Here is a 23,192-nt window from a genome sequence, read left to right as displayed (position 1 = left end):
AAAAAGCTAAATGGTCACATAAATGCAAAAGAAACTTGAAAAATAGAAGTGCTAATAACGTGCTTTAAAATCACAGTTAATACTGCTAATTATTGCAGGGGTATGAATAGCATGAGTTCATGTTTTTTTGCTAAACTAGTTATAAATGAATAGAAAACAAGTGGAGAGGAAAGACAGCTATAAAATACAAGATACCATAGTGAACCCATGCATGAATTGTATTTTGAAAATAATTGAAAATAATTGAGAATATGAAAGCTTCAAGTGTCATCAATAGAGCTTATAATAGGCCTGTATCCTTCCATGCTGAAGAGAGCTAGTGAGGAGGGAGAAAAAAATGTTAAAGATGTATCACATCTCCAAATAGCACTCTTCAGACTTTGCAGAGGAATTATTAACAGGCAAAAAACAAGCGCCACTGTAAGAAATTTAATAAATGGCACGAAATATTTTGAAGCTTTTAATAAGAAAAATAGGCTTTGTATTTATTATAGAGGATAATATTAGGTTTGACATAAAAAGAATTTCACCAAAATTTATTTTCATCCCTATGATGCTATGGTAGCTATCTTCCTGATAAGAATACCTTGGGCTGTAAAGGACCCTTCAACTTAATAGAGAGCAAATGGTAACAACAGCTGATGACAATAAGCATGAATATTTCGGATTAGAACATATGGTAGGAAAGAATTTGTGATAAAAGAACCTATCAACAGAAGTCATGGATTTTCTGCCTCAGGATATAGTCAAATCAGTAGCAGAGAAATACATGCTTTATTCTAACACAGCTAAAGGTCATGAGGATTAGCTAAGGTTACTGGATGAACTTCTGTGGAGTGTTAGATGTAGAAATTTGGGCCAGAACATCTAATGGGCCTTCTTGCCTAAATAGTCATTATTAGCTGCATTTTCAAAACAATTCAACTTCAGAAAGTAGGTTCTTAAAATGGTATATTAGTGGCCATATTATGCTGAGGGTAAATTATGCTGAGAAATTTAAAGACTCCTGTACTGAGATCATGAAGCTACAAGTAAGGGAAACATTTCTGAAGAGTAAGTACAGAGTGAATGTTCTTCAAAACTGCATATGTTATCTCGGTCTAAAAATCCTCAGCAACTCATTTGTGTGACCCATGTGAAACTACATGCAGAAAGTTCAGTTCCATAAACTGTCATCTATTTTGTGCCTCAAAACAGGATTATCCTGCAAGAGAATAACTCTGTGAAGGTAGTAAGAGACAGATTATATTATGTTAGAGTTGTTTAAAATGACAAGAAAGAGTAAGCTGTTGGACAAAAGCATTGTGGTGGCCTGTGGCAGATCTGGGGTCAAGGATTCACTTGGATTCACTTCCATGGGATTTCAGCATGTGTTGGAAATTAAGCATGCATTTAAGTGCTTGCCTGAAGAGAATACCTAACAAATAAGGTGATTTTTTTTCAAGGACTAACTAGGGTTTTTTTGTGGTGGATACCAGAAGACAGTATTTTCCCAAAATGTAGCATGGGATGAAAAGTTTATGAGAAGGTTAATAGGCTAGTGGAGATTATCCTAGAAGTATTTACTGTGTATAAACGAGGAAGAAGAGTGAGATACTTAGGTGGTAATAAAGAGGGAAGTATGTTTTGTGTTTAAAATATTATTATACTGTATTTCCACACTCACTCTTTTGAGTTGTAATTCTCAGAGCTGATGTTTGCTTCTTTACTGTCCATAGCGAAAATTAAAGGCACATTGTGGATGGGTTCTTAAGGAGGGCTAAACTTTCCTTAAAGTCATCTTCCCCAAAAGAGTTTGAAATATCTCCTGGCATGACCATAAAAACAAGTGAGAAATAGCAAGAAATTGTCCATTTGCAAGTTTTTCCATGTATAACTTCTGTCTGAAGAGGAGCTACCAAGTTTGTCTGGCTTTGTTTTTTAATGACCACATATATCATGTCAGTACATTGCTGGCCACCTACATGGATCTAGAATAAATCATCTGGTGTGTTGTTTCAAAAGAGTAATGTTACTTTCTGTGTGAAATTAGTTGGAACAATTTTCCCAAGTCACTATTCATTATCAGTAAAGGCCTACGAACATGCCAATATGTATTCTTCCTTATCTACCACTCATATTGGAGAAGAGAGCTTCCCATCATTGTCTAAGACTAAACTGGATATTAATTTACATTGAATTTCCCTTCAGTTTGTGTCAAGAGATAAATGTGAATTGCTAAATTCATACTCACCGACACAATTCTTTCCATTTGCATCAAGCTCATACCCTTCGTAACACTGACAGACATAAGACCCAGGTGTGTTCACACAAATCTGCTCACAGGCATGTTTCTCCACAGCACAAAGGTCCTGAGCTACAAAACATAATTGCATGAATATGAAATTCTTTGACCTTCTATTATGCATGAGTAGACTATAGATTAAAAAAAAATTCAGAAAGCTATGAACAGCTTTTTAGAGATGAGCTCATTTTAACACAGATCATGCCAATGTTCGTTACAGTGAAAGTCTTATGCCAGCAAGAAAAATCACTCAAAGCTGAGCTCATTCCTTCAGCCAAAGGCAACAACTATTGATGGGCCAATGGTGCCTAGTAGAGTTTCTTCACTGTATGTTTCTCTAAAAAGTTTGAAGAGCATTCTTCAGTTTTTTATGGAAAAAAACTAATTGTGTTTCTTTGTGTCTTTTTTTTTTTTCTTTTTTTTGCATAACCCTACCAGATAAATGATGATGAGTTTGGAAAGGGAAAGAAAAGGAAAACACAACACCAAAAGATTTGGGGATATTTCATTTCTGAGTTTTATAATTTTTCAGTTTTGTGCAAAATACCATAGCAAGTTACCCCTCCCAAGCAAAAGATCTCATTAGGAAATTTGCTAAGACAAACGAATTCAGTTCTGCACCTCGCCGAATGAAGCACATTGGGCTTTCTTTTCAATAGACTAAAGCTTTCTGAGAACCCCAAGTTTTCCCCATGAAATCTTTGGAAAGCAGAGTACTTTGTGTTGCTCAGGATCAGGCCCAAAGACTGCTCAACACATAATGATTGTTTACAGCTACAAAAAAGGCTTTTGGAACATGTTTGAGGAAACTAGCCAAGCAAATATGAGTTTTCCTTTATAGCTGTCTGCTTCATATCAAGTGGCATGATGAACAGCATAAACAGTTCTTTAACTCTCTTGTTCCAGTATAAACACACACAAATAGATAATTTTCCAGCTTGTTTCAGCTACATTTCCTCTTTTGTACTAATTTGTGTATTAATGTAAGATTTGAACATCTCTAGAGAAGTATGGAAGAGATTAAGTTAAACAAATACAGCGTAATGAGTAAAGAATAGCCATTATCTGACACAACCACTCTTCTCTAGAAAAGTTAGATCAGAGAACGTGAAAGGAGCATCCTTTGCATAGATGCAAAACTATCTTAATGAAATAAATGTAAGAATATTTCAAGTTAAACAAAAGAACTTTTTTCCCCTAGTTTTGTTCTGGAAGATAGCCAAGTTGCCCCCTTTTTTTTTCCCCCCCAGGTGGAAAGCAACAAATCACAAGTATGGCAGATTTTCTCCCTTCAATGCAAGGAAATAATGTTATAATAATGTTATAATGAAATGTATCAAGGAATAAAACTATCACCTATTCAAAAGAGAAATGCACCCTTTTCCAGCCTGAAGCAAAGTTATCAATTCATTGCTGATTGAAACCATTTGGTTAAGGGCTTTTAAGAACTGCATACTGATATGGTGTACTCTGACAACATAAAAAAAAGGGAACAGAAGAATGAAAAAAGAGTATAACTTTAGATACAGAAGAATGAAAAGAAAGTATAACTTTAGGTACATACCATTCATCTTTTCTGCATGGTTTAATTTAGAAAGTGTTAAAATAGATATGTAAGGAAACTATTTGTTCATGAAAGAGCTGACAAATACATCCAAATCTTAGATAAATACATCTGGTTTATGTTGATCATGTATTGCATTAAACATAAACATGATGAAGATTTATTTTACTGAGAGGTCAGGTGAGGAACATGTCTCTCTGCACTTGTGGACAATCAGCAGCCAATGAAAGTAACTAAAAAGGTCACAGACTGTGGGTTTTTCCATCGCCATACTTCCCCTTCCCTGCAGAAATAAGCTGCCCAGTTCGTCCGGGTTTGGTCCCCTTTCCTCATGAATTCTGTTACTTCTCTGGGGAGTTTTTAGCCATAATGATCTGACCTTGTCTAGACTGCTACTGTATCATCTCCCTCCTTCACCAATGATTTGCGCTACCTTAGCACATTTAAGGCCAGTGTGATGGGTCTCAATATTAGATTTCCAGTGCTAATTGCTAAAATTAGTTTATAGTTTCATGATGTAGAAAAAAGTCCATTAGAAGTAGGCTACAAACACATTGAATGACTCATTTCCCTTTCATATTTAGCAAACTGCAATGTAGTATCATCTGATTGATGATCAAAACAAGTACACAGTCAAGCAAATAATGTGTGACAGGTAAGTGGGGAAAACGAATATAAGACTGAGTCACAGCGAAAAAAAAAGTAAAGCAATGCAGCAATGGGCTTCAAAAAATGGTAGAGAGGGAACATATTGAGGACTACTGTGCATGGGTCACCAGTAGGAAAACTACCACAGTTCCAAAACTCTCTCGGAAATAAATCTGTAATTTGAAACGGTGCAGTGCCCAAAAGTTGAACTACTGGCTGATAAAAACCATGGAAATGTAACACAATAAAAAAGAAGAAGACATAATAAAGAAAGAACTTTTCATACTTGTAATTAAAATTTTTTGAATTGACTCCCCCAAAAATTCAATTGTCAAAATTGATATTAGGGGTGAGGATAGGGAAAATGTGTGAGAGGAAATTAAAAAAAGGAGAAATTTTAAATTTCAAATAATTTCCAGATAGTTGAAAACAAAAGAATTCCTTCTTAAAAATTCTTTAAGAAAACTAATAGCATGAGGAGGGTTTAAAAGAAAGGTTTAAATGATACAAAAGTTTTAAATGAGAAGCATTTTAAGAGGGACACAATGAAAAGAATAGGTTAGAGAGTATTATTGAAACGTGATTACATAGTTGGAGTCATCATTTGGGATTCTGACCACCCTCTTTCTGAAGAGCTATAGTAACTATGTAGAAGCAGAGAAAACAGGCTGTGTGAAAAATTCTTCTTGTCACTATTCTTGTCTTCACTCAGCTGTTAAACCAAATAATAATTAGGAAATATTCCAGAATGGATTGAATTTTTTTGCACCTCCTTGAGGAAACAAAAAAACTGAATAAAGTGTTAAATTTGTTCCATTTAACACAAAACATTCCCCTATAATTCACACACATGCATTTGACAAATGTCTACATTTGGTGAAGGATGCTGGTGAGAAGGACTAGAAAACAGAGATTCCTAGAAGTAACTCATAGCATAGCTCAACAGTATAGGAGGTGACCAGCTCAAAAGCATTTTCCTGCTGTAGCCCAAAGCATCTGAAGACGCTTCCACACAACAGTGAGAATGCCCAGATCACTCCGGTGCTGACATCCTTTTGTTCCCGTTCCTATTGACTGAGGCTCTGACTGAAACCATGTGTCCCACTGCATATGTAAGGACTCTAATCCCCAAGCTGCAGAGTCACCTCAGATACTGACATACTGTCGCTGTTTCAGTAATCATTAAGTATTTGATATAAAATACAACACTAAGCAAGAGAGACTAAAAACCTGCTAATCCCAAGATACCCGATTGTTTTACGGCACTGTCCTGAGATGTGGAACATGTGAGTTCAAACACAAGGATAGGATTTGAGCCTGCATCCTTCAGCTTAATTCTAAATTATCAATTATGAGGGGTACATCCTATGCTCTCACCATGACTCTCTCCTCCAGCTTTTTGAAAAGACGTTTTCCAAAATTTTTCTTCTGGCTACAATCAGTTAGGCAAATTTCACTTGAATTCATGCACTGTTGTGGGATAAGAAACTGCATTTTTAGCAAATACCTTTTCCACAAGTAATTAAAAATAGTATTACTTAATTTCCTTAAAATAATGGTGGATGCAGAAATAAATTTGGCATACCCGTCTAACATAGTCTGCTGTTAATTACTAGGAAGCAAGTTAAAATGGACAAAAGAAATACTGCTTAAGATTACATTTAAAGTGAAATACATTTTGTTATTATAAATTATAAAGCCAGTTACTTAAAACTGTAAAAAGTAAACTCTTTTAAAGAAGGAAATGAGAGCATAAGCAAGACTTGAGTCTATTCTTTGAACAGTTGCAAACCCTTATACTTCAAGCAGCAGTTAGGAATAGCTTTTCAGAATGGCAAGTTATTTCATAGTTCTCTAATATGGGATTTATTGCACTTTTCTGTACTCTTTAGTACTGGTTGCTATCTGGACAAATTACTAAAGTAGTTGGATTCACTTCATGTGAGATGATAAAACAGTTCTTTCTTTGATTGTTGCTTCATTGTTGAACTTACTACACCAAAAAATTAAAATGCAATTTTAGGTAGCTACAGTGTACCTCTGCAGAGCTGTGTATAAAGATTAGCTTGCTGTATTTCAGAAAGGTTTATAAGAACTTCAGTTACACAAAACAAGAAAAGGAATTACAATTTCACCTTTTCAGACTCTTTCTGATGATTACCATTAATGATATACTGAGCTCAGTCCTTCATTATGAGCCCAACAAAAAGGGTATGTGATGTTAAGCACTTTTGGGGAGCATGAAAAAGAGGAGTTAAGAAAGATAACATACTGCTGCAAGTCTTCTGGTCAGCATTCAGAATGTATCCTTGTTTACATCTGCATACGTAGGAGCCAGGGGTGTTTATGCAGAAGTGATCACAGCCATGCTCAACTGTACTGCACATATGGGGCACTGAAAGAAAAAAAGTAAAACATTATTAACTGCTGGTCTTTCTTACTTGTGGTCACAACCAAAAAAAATAGTGTAGAAAATTTTACTGAAGTAATTCAGAAATTTCAAATTAAGTGTTGATAGTAAAGACAAAAATGGAAGCTCAAGCCTATAACACTGTAAAAAATCCTTAACAAGCAGTTCTATGTATTTATTCCTAAAAAAAGTATGAATTTAGATATTTTCTATCTGGTTGACATTGGTGGCATGTTTTTGGACATGAAATTACATATGGAATAGAGATATAAACAAAACAAAAATATACAATAGAGTATCTGGAAACACTAATTACTTGGTGGTCCCAAGAAGACAATGAAGCAAACCTACCACATTCAAATTTAGAAAATAAGTGGATTTTAATTACAAACTATTCTAGAGTACATTCAATTTCTTGAATGAAGAAAATCACCACACAGCACAATACTAAAGAAGAATGACTAGAAAACAACTTGATAAAGAATCTTGCTTGCTTAGTTATTAATGTTGAGGAACATAAAAGCAATACAGGATGACACTGAAGTCATGCATCTCCAAGATTCAGTAAGTGGGAGCTGAGGTGAGCTGCACTCCAGAGTATAGTCTTTCTGAGTCTGTTTTTAATCTGTTTGTATTTTATGCCTCTAATAGCAAGTAGTGAAATACAACAGAGACAGTAAGAAAGAAAAAGAATAGTGGGCCCATTGTGTCAAATTCATTGCTGAACTACTTTTCTTCAGATCAGTAGTTGGGAATCAAGAAATCTCCTTGGTGTTTTCTTTCCACTGGAGCATTGCTTGTATGTAATTTCTGTAATACATAGGTGAATTACTTCTCGGAGAACATTGTTTGGAAAATAATATATTTTGCTCAACAACAATTAGGGATTTATGTGCTAGGTTGACAAAGCTCAAAATTTATGGAATAGATATTAACAGTAATCTTCTAGCAGCCACAACAGAAGCCTGATAAATAACTTAACATGTGGAATGTGTGGTACTTGTGGAAAAAAAAATGTGGTTTTGAGATACATACTATGTATCTGGTCTTTGGAATGGTTACCAGTTACGCATTTATTACTAATATACAAACCACCACAATTCCCAAAACTCTTAAGCAGCTTTTTGGATCTCATAATTTTCTGCCACAATAAAACCTCTCAAGTACTTTTATTTAAGTGAATACAGACCTGCTTGGACTTCTTGTCTTTTCATCTTTCTATCATTCTGAAAATGAAGTTTATGACCTTTGATACTTTCTAAAAAGGAGTTTCCTCTTGGCTGTATTTTACTAGGTTTCAACATCAGGTATAGCTTGTTATGACCAAAGAAGCACTTTCAAATACAACAAAAATATACTAATTTCAGTAGTTTAAGCATCAGAGAATCTTACCATATACTAATGCTATAGAACGTGAACCTATCGAATGTTACTACAAAAACAGTTAGTCTTCCCATACCAAAAGAATATAAGGTTGCAAAACAGAGTACTAAAAAATGAAAAAAAAAAAAAGAAGAAAAAAGAAGCATTCAATGATAGGCCTTCCAATAACTCAGTCCCTTCTGAGAATATATTGTTACCATCTGTTACCAATCTTCTGATATACTATCACACAAATTTTTTTCCAAAGTGTCTCTGTTGCACCCATTTCAAAGAATCAGTGGTACTCTGGTCACCAGTCAGATTTCTGTGGTGAAGGAGGCTGCTGTATGCGTGATTTCTGCAACCTCATTTGTTGCAGGAGGTGTTGGTGGACACAGCCAGGGACTGAAGTAATAGAAAGGGTGATCTCATAGTTAAGGAATTTGAATGTGAGCCTTGTGAACTGGATTTTATCTGTGTCTATGTCACAGGGTCCTTATTTGATTCTGGGCAAACCAATAATATCAGTATCTTCAAGCAAGCATCAACCTTCACACTGTATATGTTCAGCTAGAGACACCTGAATCTGGATTTGCAAGAATGCAGGCCTCTCTCAGCTGCAAGTGACTGGTATGTTATATTAGTCTATATTAGTCTAAAAATGCTAAATACCCCAGAGAATCAGACCAGGAATTGCACTGAGTCAAATATTTAAAGTTAGTGGGCGATCTTGACAGTCTTAACCCTGTTTCTGTGCCTCTGTTCCTTCAGTGTAAAATAGGGATGACACCACTATCTACTTCACAGAATAATAATAAAGACTTTATTTGCTCCTGACTGCTCCATCCCAACCTCTGTCTTTCTTACTCTTCTATTCAATCTCCACCTCCTTTCCTGGATTCTGTCACCATTTCTGTTTCTCTTACGAGTTTTCAACTCATTTCACTCCTCATGCCCCTGATTTCCCAGGTTACTGTTTGCTTCTCTTTTACCTTGCTGACTGGTAATAAAAAGAGGCCCCTGGGATCCCCTGGCTTCAATTGCTGTTTCTGACAGCCCCAAATCTTTAGCAGCCAGAGGCAGCAACTGTAGGGAAAGTCTGACTTAGCAGAGGATGAGGCACAGCCAGTTTATATGGATTCTTCTGAGAATATAGCTGCTATGCACTGGGTAATCTCTGCCATTCATGGGTAAACAGTGGTTAATTTGGTTTACTTTATATTTTCCCCACAGAGCTTCATCACATGGCCAGGTTTTTCTCTTATCTTCACAGGAATCATGAAGACACATTCCCACAGACATAAGGGCAATCCAGACACGAGGAGAGCTCCAGTGCCAAGGTCTTTTCCCACAGCATGCAGCCCAGCAGACTGCATGTCAGGAGACTCGAACAGAGGGATGCCTTCAACTGCTCTAGCAAAGAAACAAGGTGTCCAGATGTTTGAGCTACAATGATATTGCCTCTGGGTCCACACTGGGGAGGACTTAAAAAGAACTAACCACATTTCCCAGGAGGAATGTAGGTGCTCTAGGAAGCAGAGGCTATGGGTGCTTAGATTGTTCTCTTGAAATTCAGCAAGCTGAACGCTGCTTCACAGCCCAGACTCAATAAAATATTAAGGATCCTATCTGCAATTTAGTCCCTTAAGTTGAAAACCATAAGAATCTAACAGCTTAAATTCTCTGTTGCATCTGGGCCTGGGTTTTTAAGTGCATTTTTGGATCTCACCTTCAATTCCTGAGACGGCAAATGTTGTGGAGAAAAGGAGGCAGCAGCAATCCTTGCCACCTTGTCACCTCCATACTCCTCCACCTGAAGGTGGTTTTATAGAGGATCACATGTATTTGGATTAAAAGTGAGCTGTAAAACTCTAACACATTTACTGGACACTGCCTAGTCTGAAAAAAGAGTAAGTGGTATTTGTACTGGATTTCTTTCTAAAATGCAATTAAAAAATTCAGTAAGATCAAGCTTTGAAGCGTTTGCTGTTAATTCCATTTAAACTCTCATTCCATGTTTAGTTTATTCTTTCTTGGTTTTTAAAAGTATCTTACTATGCCAGCTAATAATAGGCAAGGAAGAAATAGGAAAAAATCTATTATCTGATGAATGTCTGTGATGGTGTTCTGTGCTGATATTGTTCAGCTGGAGCCCTGTTGCTCTTTGAAACAATTTTGGAAGACACCAAGTAAGGAAAATTCTCCAGACTATCCTGACAATAAGCCTCAGTTCTTTTCTGGCAAAAGCAACCCTAGAGATGAGTGAGCATTCAATCTCACCATGCATTCTTTTTCTGGACTCAGCTGAAAATGCCTCAGTTTAATGCCAAATCTGTATGAAGTTCTTTCTATTTATCTCGGGAAAAACTAAAAAAGAAAATTCTATTAAGTACACAGATTGAATAAAATGAATTATGTATGCCATGATATTTGTAAAAGGTAATTTCTTATCAGGGGATTACAGATGGAAACGATTTCTCAGTGTAAATTAACACCTATTAAAATATTATTTACTTTATTGTATGAATGAATAAAATAACTGTAATGGCTTTTCCTAACTTTCTGTCTGTAAAATGGATGGAAAAAAACCACTACCATGTCTCTGTGTCTTAATTCCAGTCACAAGGCATGTGCAAAGATAATTGTTTGCATAGAATTAATATGAACTCCATAGAATTTTTTTAAATAATCAAAAGACTGTTTATCAGTTTGACGTTTCAGTAGTAAGGGAGATCACATTTAAAATCAATAGATGAAACAACTTATCTAATATTCAAATAGCAGAGGGTTGTAAATTTATTGCTATTATGCAATGAATAGGAAAATCATGGTATGTCTGTTTGCCTCACTGCTTATGACCACTAGGAATTAGATCATATTTTATGGCACTTAGCAGTAGAATTAGTTGTTCCCCATATATATGACTGCTGTTCTGAATGTTGTCTGGTTAGTCTCCCTTTTTTTCACTATATGTATTCTAACAGATAAAGTTCCATGTAAAAAAAATTTTTTATTATAATGCATATTTTTTTTCTGTGTTTTACTTTCATATATGCATTCAAACTATAGATAAAAACCTTACCACAAAGTTTAGTCTGGAAGGCAGAGGTCAGTGTTTCAATCTGACTGAAATTAGCAACCAGAAACACATGCTCTTCATGCGGTTCACTCCCAATGGACTTCAGCGTGTTCATATCTACTCTTCCCACTCCAATGGCAAAAATCAAGATTCCCGAGTTACGTGCTTTAGTGGCAATCTCTGTCACTGGATCCTGAGGTCTCCCATCTGTCACTATCATGATAATTCGGGGCACATTTTGCTTCAGAGGTCGAGCTCCTTCTGATTCTGAAAATGCAATGTTCACTGCATACTGAATAGCCAGTCCAGTCATGGTGCCAGTTGCCAGGTGCATCATCCTCTTCACTGCTCTTTCGATATCCTGCTTCCTCCTGAATGTCTTCAGCGAAAACTCGTGTTTGACTGTGCTGCCATACTGAATCAGACCTACGCGGGTGGCATCAGGACTGATGTCCAGAAACTGCAAGATGGTTAAAATGAACTCCTTCACTTTTTCAAAGTCGTAAGGACGAACGCTGCGAGAGCTGTCAATGATGAAGACAAGGTCCAGACGTTTATTGTTGCAAGTATTTTCTGGAAGGCAAAATGCAAACAGAAATACTTTAGAAGAATTTCACAATGCAAATCAGTTCAGGTTGACCTGATGTCTCAAGCATGCTGTCTGAACAAACACCTTGCCAAGTGCTGGGAAAATACAGGAAAAATAGGAGATGCCAGAACCAAGGCTACTTGGGCAATGTAAGTTCAGCCTCCAGTAAATAACAAAAGCTGCCTGTTATGTGATCAGTATTTTTTTTTTTCTTTTGAGATCAGTGCCCAGAATGGCTAGTGGCAGTGGAATGGGTAGATACTTGTGCTGTACCCCCTTTTGTCATTGTTGAGATTTTGACTTCATACCCCACACGGGATGGAAACCCCCTCTGAATTACATAATTACTATTAGAGTGGGCTACACTGTGATGCTTTTTGTGGTAGTGCCTGAGAATTTAGAAATCTAACACTGATGAGGCAGGGTGGTATCAGTCCTCCATTACAAACAGGGAAAACAGAACACAAAGAAATTCAGGTCAAAAGTATCTTAATTGCAGTGACTGATACGAGATGGGAAGGGACTGATTTTTCACGGAACTTGGCATTAAGCAGCACTTCACATGTACAAAGTACAGTTCTCAATGACGTCAACTGCAGCTGTGAGTGCTCAGCACTTCTGCAAATCAAACCCCATGATTTCAAACACATAATTAATGGCCATCAGGGAAAAGTCTCCTCTAGTGGACTAGCTCAGCATCACACAGAAACTCTGTGGCTGCATCAGAGAGAAAACCCTGTTGTCTACAGGGGCACTCAACTTCGCCAAAAGAACACTCATACACTTCCTGAAATCTTCTACTTCAGCCATCAGCAGTCTTTTTTTTCCAAGAGCAACTGAAGCAGAAATACCACAATGTATGTCTATATCTGACAATAGCAGAGACGGGCAGGCCAAGCTGTCATGGATAACAGCAGAAGGGAAGGCTGGCTGCCTTCTGGGCATGCTACAAGCTTTCTGGGACTCTGAGTACATCCTCTGGCTTCTGCTCAGCATCCTTCTTTTTTGAAAGAATATGAGACATATGCATGAGTTGCATAATGAGAATAGATAGGGACTGACCATTCACAGAAAGCCAGCACATGGCAGGCTTAAGGCAAGCAGGGGGAGGTGAGCCACGAGCCTTGCCACAGAAGGCAGCATATGGCAAAAGATTAAAAGGACTTTAAAGGGCTTAATGGGACGCTGGTGAAGAGAAATCAACTGAGGTTTAATACTTACATTAAAGACCCATCCAGATTAGGAAATCCCTGAGCCACAAAAGCATGGCAGTTGGGGGAATACCTGCAGGTAGTATTGCCTTGTCCTTAAACTTTTTCATATGCATCCACTTTTGACTGCTGTCAGAGACAGGACACTGGGTTAGATGGACCTATGGCTTCAATCAGTGTGTCTGCTCATGTTCTTAAATTCCTGTGGTTATGAATAAACCTGTGAGGTAGCTAGTTGCCTGTTTGTCTGCCTGGCTTGAAAGATTAAAGGTGGCAAGAATACTCATGAAACTGCAGTGGCATCCTCATCTTACTAAACTGAGATACTCCTAATCAGCGATCTCCCTTATTGCCCAACCCAATTCAATTCCCAGTGTACTCTCATCCATCTTGTACACTGAATGAGGCAAATGCTTGGTGGAAAAGTAGTATTTGACTGTATAATTAAAGGTCATGTCATACTGCACAAGTACAAGTGGGCCAATCAAAGACTCAATTGGAAAAACATCTGTCTGTAGACAGGCCTTTACATGAGTTCACTTGTGACTGCTGATGAATGCTAATCATGTACTTCTGCCAAGGCAAGGGGTGAGAAAGATGCCTGTTTTCACTTGTTAGCTCAGAGGCCTCTTTCATAGATTATCAAGAACATTTGTGGGCATAGAATAAAAATACTCTTTGATGACAATAAAAATGACTGCCTGGATTTATTCATGTGCAGTCTACAGTATGGCTTTATTCAGAAGCGTAGGAATATGCTCGGGTTGCTTATTCTTTCAAAATCAGAGGATGTTGAATGCAAGCCAAATTGAACAGAAACAAAATTCCAGTTCTAATGGGATACAGATATCCTGACATATTAACTATTTTCCACCTTAACATCTTAGTGGCATATCTAATTATTAATTATTTTTACTAATATAACATGAAATACTCCAGCGCAGTTGTAATACAAAGATAACACTAAGATACGATTTGTGGGAGCAGAGCAAGGGAAAAGAAAGATAATTACAGAAAAAATGCTAAGAATATGTGTGTGTATATGAGGGCAAGGACAGAGAAGGGAGAAGAGTAAAATGACTGCTATTTTATTTCCCTTAAAACAAGTCAAAACTATAGCCATCCTTTTAATTTGAATATAAAAATTTGGATCCCAGTCTGAAGAGACTCAGCTATGTACTTTGAAGTCAGGCATGAATCTTGGTGGGAAAAATCCTGGATGGTGTTAGTGGATAGTACTACCAGAAACACACCCCATTGTGCTAAATGACTTAAGAAAAATCTATCAGTCTGAATGTAATACAGTATATTTCAAAACTACTTCCACTAGCAAAATTCTATCTATAGAAATGCCAAACATTTCCAAATTAAATTGTATTTAAAATCTTTGTCTTCTGAATTGGTGGGAATTTTTATTAACCTTGTAATTATTAAAGTTGATTTAACTGAGATGGGCTCCATGAAAAATAAAATGTAACTCTTTTACTAAGAAAACTCCAGCTGGGTGGTATTTTGAAGAGTGGCAATCAGTAATGACTAACAGATCTGAACACTCATACCCTCAGATAAACTTTCAGTGATTCCTTTTAGCAGTTGCATGCTTTTGCACTTGCTCTGTAAACTATAACCTCTTCCTCTTACCAGCTCTCATTTTAAACAAGGAACTTTCTCACAACACTGGCAAACATCCTCATACCCCAAAGTAATTCCCTTCCACTCTTCTTATGAAAAGTGACATACTCATTGAAAAGAGCTACTCATCCATAAACCTGCTTCTAAGTCAGCAGAGGTTTTGTATTGCCAACACAAAAGTTAAAAAAACCCTCAGTGTGAGTTGTATTATCCAAAGGCAAGGCCAGAAGAGGCAAGACAAGGACAGACAAGGCAAAGGAAGGACAGGTCAAGTCAATAGTTCTCCTCCTCCACTCAATATCCAGTTTTTCTGTAAACGACAGTCACAGTGATGCCACCTTTGCAAAATTAACAATGCAAGGAAATTTCAGTTCCAGTTAGAAGACTCCAGCTGGGATCCAACTACCAAGAGATACATAAAAAAAACCTTAAAAGAATATGTCACATAATTTCCTCTAAAGCTGAAAATTCTATTAAATTATTTTATCTGATGCCTGCAGGTTTCTTTCTACTCCTTTCTCAAAGCAAATTATGCTCAGGCGTGAACTCCTACTTTGGCTTTGACGAAGTTCATGCTGCTTTGACTTTGCTCATCCACCCAGGGTCTCCATCTGAGAGTGTGTTTGTACCCTCTCAGCTTATTTCTAATTAATGCTACATTGCCTTAATATAACTAAAGCAGAGCCAGGGAGTTTTCCTGGGCATTGGAATTGACTCTTCTAGGCTGTTAAATCATTAGAACGGTTCCTGGTATTGTTTGTCCTAGGACAATTAACGTTTTCTCAAACAGTCCTCAGGCATGATATGGGAAGTAGCATGAGCCAGGAATCCATCCTAATAAGCAATGTGGATGCAACTACTCTGCAGACTCGGGGTATTTAGTAGTACGGAAGCAGGCCATTTTACACCACTGGTCTCAGTGCCAGAGAGCAGTCTAAGATAGAAGCTAAGCTCAGAGGCCAGCTGGCCTGCATCCACAGTATTAAACTCACCTTCCTGCTAAAATAGAGTGGCTGTATGCAAGCTGCCTACTGAGAGTAATCCCTGTCCCCCTGTAGCCTCTGAATGATGCACAGAGATTGCTTGGGGAGTGCTAATCACTGTGGGCCAGAGACAGTTCCAGCAATTTAAAAGCAACAATAATGGTAGAGTCCCAGTTCCCAAGAAGGTCCCCTGGCACTGTTTAATTTCTTTAAACATTTCCATTTTGGGATATTCAAACTGAACATATTCAAAGGGCCCAAGTTTTAGACGGTGATTTTTCAAAAGTTTTTGCAAGCCAGCTCCCTTGAAAAGATTGTTTAAAAATGAGTTATTTATTTTCTATTGTTGTCCTACATCTTTATGACTCCTTAATACTTTTTTTTATATCTGGATATTACTTATTTGGTTATGTAGGTCTTTATCCTAATACATGAGAATGGATAAATATTAAAGAAAGCTATTGCTGTATGTAAAGCAAAAGGAGGTTAGCGCAATTTGGTAAATACTACAGCAAAGTTAAGACATTGAAAAAGTAATTTATAACTAGTAAATATTAGTTCCATGAAGATGTTTGCTATAGACTAAGAAAATTTAAGCAAAAAGGGGGGATGAGATCAGTTAAGAAAAAATGAGATCATAGAAAAATTATTGCCTGAGCAGGCAACACATTAATGGCAATTTTAAGACTCAATATATTGTATTTCTTAGCTCACTCCACAGTAATGTATATACAAAAAATTACATGTCCTGCTACACTGCCAGCAATAACACCAGGTTTATTTTTAGATTTTATCTTTGACTAACAGAACAAAAGTCTTCACTCAGAATAAAATAAAAGAGGAGAAAACTATTCTCCCAGCTAGCACATTTTAAAACCTCTTCCTAAATTTTTTGTCTTTCTTTGCCATTTTATTATTTCATTTTCCCTCTAGCCTTCAACCTTACTTGCCTCTCTTTTGTTTACAACTTTATAAATCTTTGCTTTCTTTAAAAATCTCAGTATAACTCCTACCAAATTTGTTTCAAAATGTATGAACTTGCTGGGTGTCAAGTATTTGTTGTTGAAGTCCAGAATTCTGGTTTTCCCTAGCTAAATATCCAGCTAGCAAGATTGGATTTGACAGGTTCTCAGGTATTTCCAAAAGACTTCTTAGTTCATCAAGAAGGTTTAATCTTCTTGCCATACAATCATACAAGAAAAGAATGCTCAAGTTTGCAATTCATAAATATACTAAGAGCAAAACACTCAGATGGGAAGAAAGACATATCTATGTATTACCTACATACACCTTCTAGGAAACTGCAGTAGCTTCATTTGCAAAGATCAAGCATGAAGTACATAACAGTTAACGTAACATTGTTTCTGTTTGGAAAACACATTTTATGGTTGTTGCCAAGATTAAATGATGAATAGCAGTAATTCCAAGCACTTCTTGGCTTTAGTTAGACATTCTGTGCAAGTTACCTTCCACTCCTTTCTTTTTTCTCATTTTAATTCAAAGAAGGGCAAAGGATGGTATGGTGCATTTCAGATATAATCATACCTAGTTCCTGAATAAACATTAGAAACTGCTCATTACCCCTTTCCTGGCAGGCATACGTGCTGCACTTGGTTCTGCAGGTGACTCCACCTCCTGCCAGCTCTGGGACAGATCCTGGCCCCAAGACCTGCCCCCATACTCCCTGGCCCCATCCTTGCTCTGAGACTTTCCCCAAACTCACAGGCCTCTGGCCCTAACCCAAAGATTCATTATGAGTTTGGCAGCTCACCCATTCCTCCTTACAAATTTCTTCATCTGGGAACAATCTCTAAATGCAACACAGCCCCCAGACATTTCTTTATTGCCTCTGACAAAATCTTTTCTGAACTTCCAAAATTTCTGGGAGAACTGTACAGCAGGAGGCTCTTGTCCACAGATTTCCATTTCCTTCTACACGCAAATGCTTCATTATCAGTCACTGCAGAAGGGTCCATTACCTTGTTCTCATTTCTCCCCACCATTTCTATTCCTTCCCTGTCATCCCTTCCAAATTAACAAGGTCATTATTAATATAAAGTGTCTCTAATTCCAGAGTCCCAAAACTGACTTCTAGTATTTCTCTATTTCTTTACTGAGACTGGTGCTGTCTCTGGCATGAAGCCGATGTATGGTGTAGGGATACTCTCAAGTTCTTAGTTCTTTTTGCATATTTCAGCTGTTCTGAGATGGAAACTGTTGGGTTTTCTGACAGGAGTCAAACCTGCTTTAATGATCAGGAGGACCGTGGAGCAGGTTGCTTTCCCTTGCAGGCAGGGGAACACCTGGAGAGAGGGGTAAAGCATCCTGATATCCCCATGCCAGTCCCAGCAGCATCATCTACCCACCACTTCCTGATGGAAACAAACGTTACATGCTCTCAGCTGAGCATAGGTTGCAGGAGAGAGTAGGAACTCATTTTCTGAGCTATGATGGAGAAACCTTGTAGTACACACAGTTAGTGCTACTTTGAATCCAGTTCCCACGGACAGCCTGGAGGCATTTACTCTTGCCTGTGACTGTCTTCCTGCACACATCTGTAAGACAGCAAATCACAACACACAAAAAGGTGATTGTGTGGGACAAGATGATCTTCATATCTTTCTCCTTGAAGATCTGAAACTCCTATCTTGCCTGAGCTACTTGGGGCGCTGTTGGAAATTATTACAGAAAGAACAGATAGAGAAAGTAAATGACTGTTAGTAGCAGCGTAGAAAACTCAGTGAAAAAATGTAACCTTAATGAGTTCGTGCTGTTCTGCTTTCAGGACATTAGCATAACTTTTTAAAAACTCCTATCCATACTTTTTTTTTAAAGTTGCCCATGTCTTTGTTTACAGGGAAAGCTGTTAGCAACTTCAACGTTACTCATTGATCAGCTGACCTGAAACCACATATTTCTATCTACTGGTAACAGTCTAAGTATCAGACTCCTTTCCAGAATAGTTTCAGAAACAGCACCAAGGGATAGTGCCATATACCATTTCCCCCTGCCCCTCAAAATATGTGGGACATCATGCCCACTGCCAAACCATTAGTTCTACCACTTCACCAGTACTTAAATAAGTAGACAGTGTCTTCTAGCTTCCAAAGCAATTTAAAGGCATATTGTCTTCATTCACAATAGTGTCTGATTACCTACTCATGCCTATAAAACGAGGTGTTCCTTAAGTTATGCAAATGCTGTTTCCAGGATTTTCAAGTTAATTTTGCACATATGTGCTTTTTTAATTATTAAGCTAAAGTACTCACAATGAAGCCAAAAACACCACACTTTTGAACATACAGTGTTCTTTCATTTGGCCTGATCTTCCTTCAAGACAAAATACACAGAGGAGGCTTTGAGCTCTTTGAGAACTTACACATAAAAACTGTTTGTAATTTTACTTAGTGAATTATTGTCAAGGCAAACTTTTTCAAACAGAAATGGTATTTCACAGTAATTTGTGGGCGTTGTAACAAACAACTTCAGAAACACGAAGAGCATTTGAAGTTTAGTACACGACTTGTTTTTTTCTGTAACAGCAGATATTCTTTACTCCTTGTGGAAAACTTACAGATCACTTTAAAAAAAAAAAAAAGAAAAGAGAAAAAGGGAAAAGGAAAAAACGGGGGGGAGATAAAAGAATAAGAAAAAAACAAAGAGAAGAGAGAAGAGAGGAAGAAGGGAAAAGAAAAGGCTTTGTTAGAGGAAATACTTATACATTAAAGGAACACAAGAAAATTTCTTGTGCTGCTAGAAATAGAATTATAGCCTATATAACATTAATTACTGAATTGCCCTTTAAGCGGCTTAAAAGTAAATGCCATTTTGATACATGACTTGAAAATTAATAATGAATACTAAATACGACAGTTGGCAAGCATAATGTTATGTGGTTAAAAATTGCTAACTCAGACCAAATTCCAAAGTTTCTGATCTCCATAATTGGCTGCAGATGAGCATACTCAGAATAGGACACAAATCCCTGGGGTCTGTCATGGTCCCAGCTAGCCCTCATGGCTCATCAGTTGGGCCTGCTTAAGGGATAACTTCTGCAGGGAACAAATGGCTGGGCAGGGATATAATCACTGTTCAGATCTTGCCTTCTCAGACCCCAGGACCTCTGTTAGGGGCTGGGTAGGCACAAGCCAGGCTACCAAGCCTCAGAGCCACAGACAGAGAGTCTCCCACTGCAAACAAAACCCAGAAACCTGAAAGAGTGGGGTGGTCTGAGCAAGTGCAACCTTCCTGCTACTGTTTTAGACCCCAGCCAGGTAGATAATGGACAACAGCTATTGCAGGGAAGAGGCTGACAGCTGAGAGATTAAGATGAAAGCTGAAGTTTCAAGACTTGGCATAAAGTCTATGGGAGACCTCTCAGCTATTGAGACAATCACTACTGGGAAGCAAAGCATGCAATTGTTAATATTGCCTTGAGGCACAACGATTGTAAGATGTACCTACACACCTCAGAAGGAAGAAACAGGTGATTTCACAGAGTGTAAAATGCTTTGCTCTCTCTGTTTCCATATGTAACACATCTCTGTTTATATGGCAATTTTATGTTTTGATTAGAGAGAGTCTAAATTGATATGTATTTGATTACCTTGTATCCTTATAAAAGTTTGGTTAGGATTTTGCTTATATTTTAACTAAAAACGTGATAATTCAAAAGATGTAATTTGCAACCTCTTCCTACCTTTATCTACTGCCTGGAATAGTTTTGATGTCCCCAAGTACTATACCAGCATAGTATGTCAAACACATTATGTAGTTATCATGACACAATTCTGACTTCAATTGCAATGCAGACTTCAGTTACAATGAATCTACTTAACATGTTTGAGGACAAAAAAATTTGGCAGGGTTGCATTGATTTGAAAAAATAATGCATACACACATATGCTGAGGCTGCGAATGAGTTTCTTACAGCAGTTATCATCCCATGTTGGTTCAGCAGTCCACATTAGCAGGATTTAGAGATCTCTGGCCAGCTCTTAGTGTATAAATGTACAATGTATTCAACCAAAACTAAAAAGAAATCTTATCTGCACTCCACAGAAGCATCATAGACCAGACTCACTTTTGTCACATATTTTCCCCTCTGATGTGTGGCTAAAATTTAACCCAGAATCGTTAACCTGATAAAGTTCTTGAGCCCTAAAGTTACATCACACGTTTAAGAACTGGGTTGGATATAAGAATGTTTGGAATAACTTTAACTGACTGTAGCGAGTGATTCATAAATTTAGTGAGCACCCTGTGTACTTCATATTACTTCCCTTCATATTATTAGTGGAATCATATATACACAACCAAGAGATAAATCGTTATATATTTTGCTGTAAAATATAATTTAACACAGACAGGGACACTTGTGTTTAGCAGCAGTTTCTACTGAACAGGAGCCAAGTACATTTCCTTCTTGGCCTCCTTTCCCCTCTCTGTTTCAATTTTGTGCAGTATCAGTTAATCTCTTGTAGTTTCTTTCTTGTAATATCACATAGTATCTAAAGGAGTGCCCCTAAATTAGCTTTTCTCCTTACATAAATAGTTGTTTTCAAAAACAGGTAGGTGCATATTTTATATGCCTAAGGAACAGAAGGAATGTTATTGTTTAGAATATTATTCTACAGCTTATTCAATTATTCCCATGCGTCCACCTGAGAGCTCTCCAAAGAAATATGCCCATGTGACATGAAATACATGCCCAGTTTACAAGAACAGAGTTCACCAAGAAAAAAAAACAAACCACAAAAACTTGTGTTTTTTCCACAGTGTTGAAATTTTGCTTTCTTTTTTAATAAATTATTAAGATGCAATAGGGTATAAGTCCCAAATCCCCTCCATCAAAAAACCCCACAACATCAAACACCAAAAAAAGCTACATCTTGCAAGAACCGGGCACATGTTGCTTCTCAACATGGAACCTGCTGAAAGATGCTGTGGACCTCTGACCGTGGCCTTGAAATCACAGTATGGAAACCACTATGGACATCTCACACAGCTCTTCATCTGTTTAGGTGCAGAAGTCCATTTCAGTTATATCTGAGGGGAATTTGCTAATGTAACAGACATAATTTTATCTTTATAACCAAGTAGCCAAGTACATTTCCATTACTGCTTTTCTATAGTATCCAAAAAGAAATTCTAAGCTGGCAAACTGTGCTTTCAGTGATCTGTGTGTAATCTAACAAAGCAGCTGTGCTCAGCAGGAACAATGATTTTGTCAGAGCTAAGCAAAAACTCTTCAGAGCTCTGATAAAGCCCTTAAAAGAGAAGATTCTAAAACAAAAGATGAATTTCCTTTAAGGAATCAGGGTAAGGCCAAAGATCCGATACTCAGGATCAAATTAACTGATGAGGGGAAAGAGAAGGCAAAATTTAGTTCATATGTCATGTAAGGGGAGAGGCGACCGCCCTCTGCTACAGGAAAGACAAATGGACCATCCTATTTCTTTCTGTTATTTCGCAAGATTTTGCAGGACTATGGAAACAATCCTTTAAAACATAAATACACCTACATTAAAACAAAATTTTTCCAGCAATCTCTAATACAAATTCTGTTATTACGAGAAATACATGTATATTTTCTATCATTAAAGCAACTACACGTTCTACAACTAATATGCTGCAAGAAAGATTTAAGAAAATGTTAACAAATTTAAATAAATTGGCACAATTGACAAGTTTTACATACTTTGAAGTCTGATTCAGTGTTTAAAGAAAGAAAAACCTGCAAAGCAGTTCAGCTTTCAAGGGCCACAGAGAGAGTTTCAAAAACTTTATGTGAAATTGATCCTTGCACAAAAGATTTCAGACCTTTAATGGAAATTATTAGCTGTAGCAATAATAGTTTTAAACCACAATAAGCAATAAAAAAGATCTGCCAAATTAGAACAACACACACTGAGTTTTAGCAGAAAGACTGGGGATAAGAAACGTAGAAAAGACATAGTTTATTCCTTCTGAAACCTTCATTAAAACATGTAAGCTATTAGCCCTAACAAGACAATTAAGAAATCTATGACATATTAGTGCATGGCTGCCAAAAAATTAAATACTCCTATAGCTGGATCCTAAAGTCCTTTTATATCTATATGGACAATCCCACAGGATTTTTCATCCATTCCATTTTGCTTATTTATGTTAGCTTCCTGGAGCAAGGACTTTTAATTCTGTACATGGACACTACTCATATTTTACCAGTAAATAGTCATCACAGCAGTACACTCTTGTTTTAGAAATTGGTAAAAGGAAGAAAAAAGGAATAAAATTATTTTAACGCTACTAATATTTACATAGCATAGTCTTTCATTTTAGTGCTAAAAACACAGAGAGCTCCACCCAAAAAAACCTCCAAAACCTGAACTTTTATTACTTTTCCAGGTATCTGTTGGTTCTTTGCAGCTATATTGTTCACTTTTGCT

General features: G+C 37.2%; 1 protein-coding gene across 4 annotated transcripts in view; it reads right to left on the bottom strand.

Annotated features, from left to right (window-relative positions):
• Positions 1-23,192, bottom strand: part of MATN2 (matrilin 2) — a 76,771-nt gene that overhangs the window by 40,937 nt on the left and 12,642 nt on the right. For all 4 annotated transcript variants that reach the window (XM_075023661.1, XM_075023662.1, XM_075023660.1 and 1 more), the window contains exons 3-5: positions 11,351-11,920; positions 6,769-6,891; positions 2,234-2,356 (exon numbers count right to left, since the gene is read on the bottom strand). In XM_075023661.1, coding sequence (XP_074879762.1) covers positions 2,234-2,356; positions 6,769-6,891; positions 11,351-11,920 — 816 coding nt within the window. The remainder of the gene's footprint in view (positions 1-2,233; positions 2,357-6,768; positions 6,892-11,350; positions 11,921-23,192) is intronic.

This window comes from Buteo buteo, chromosome 3 (assembly GCF_964188355.1).
Source record: "Buteo buteo chromosome 3, bButBut1.hap1.1, whole genome shotgun sequence".
Classification (NCBI taxonomy): domain Eukaryota; kingdom Metazoa; phylum Chordata; class Aves; order Accipitriformes; family Accipitridae; genus Buteo; species Buteo buteo.
The sequence above is the reverse complement of the archived record's forward strand: the minus strand, read 5'-3'. Positions and strand labels throughout refer to the sequence as shown.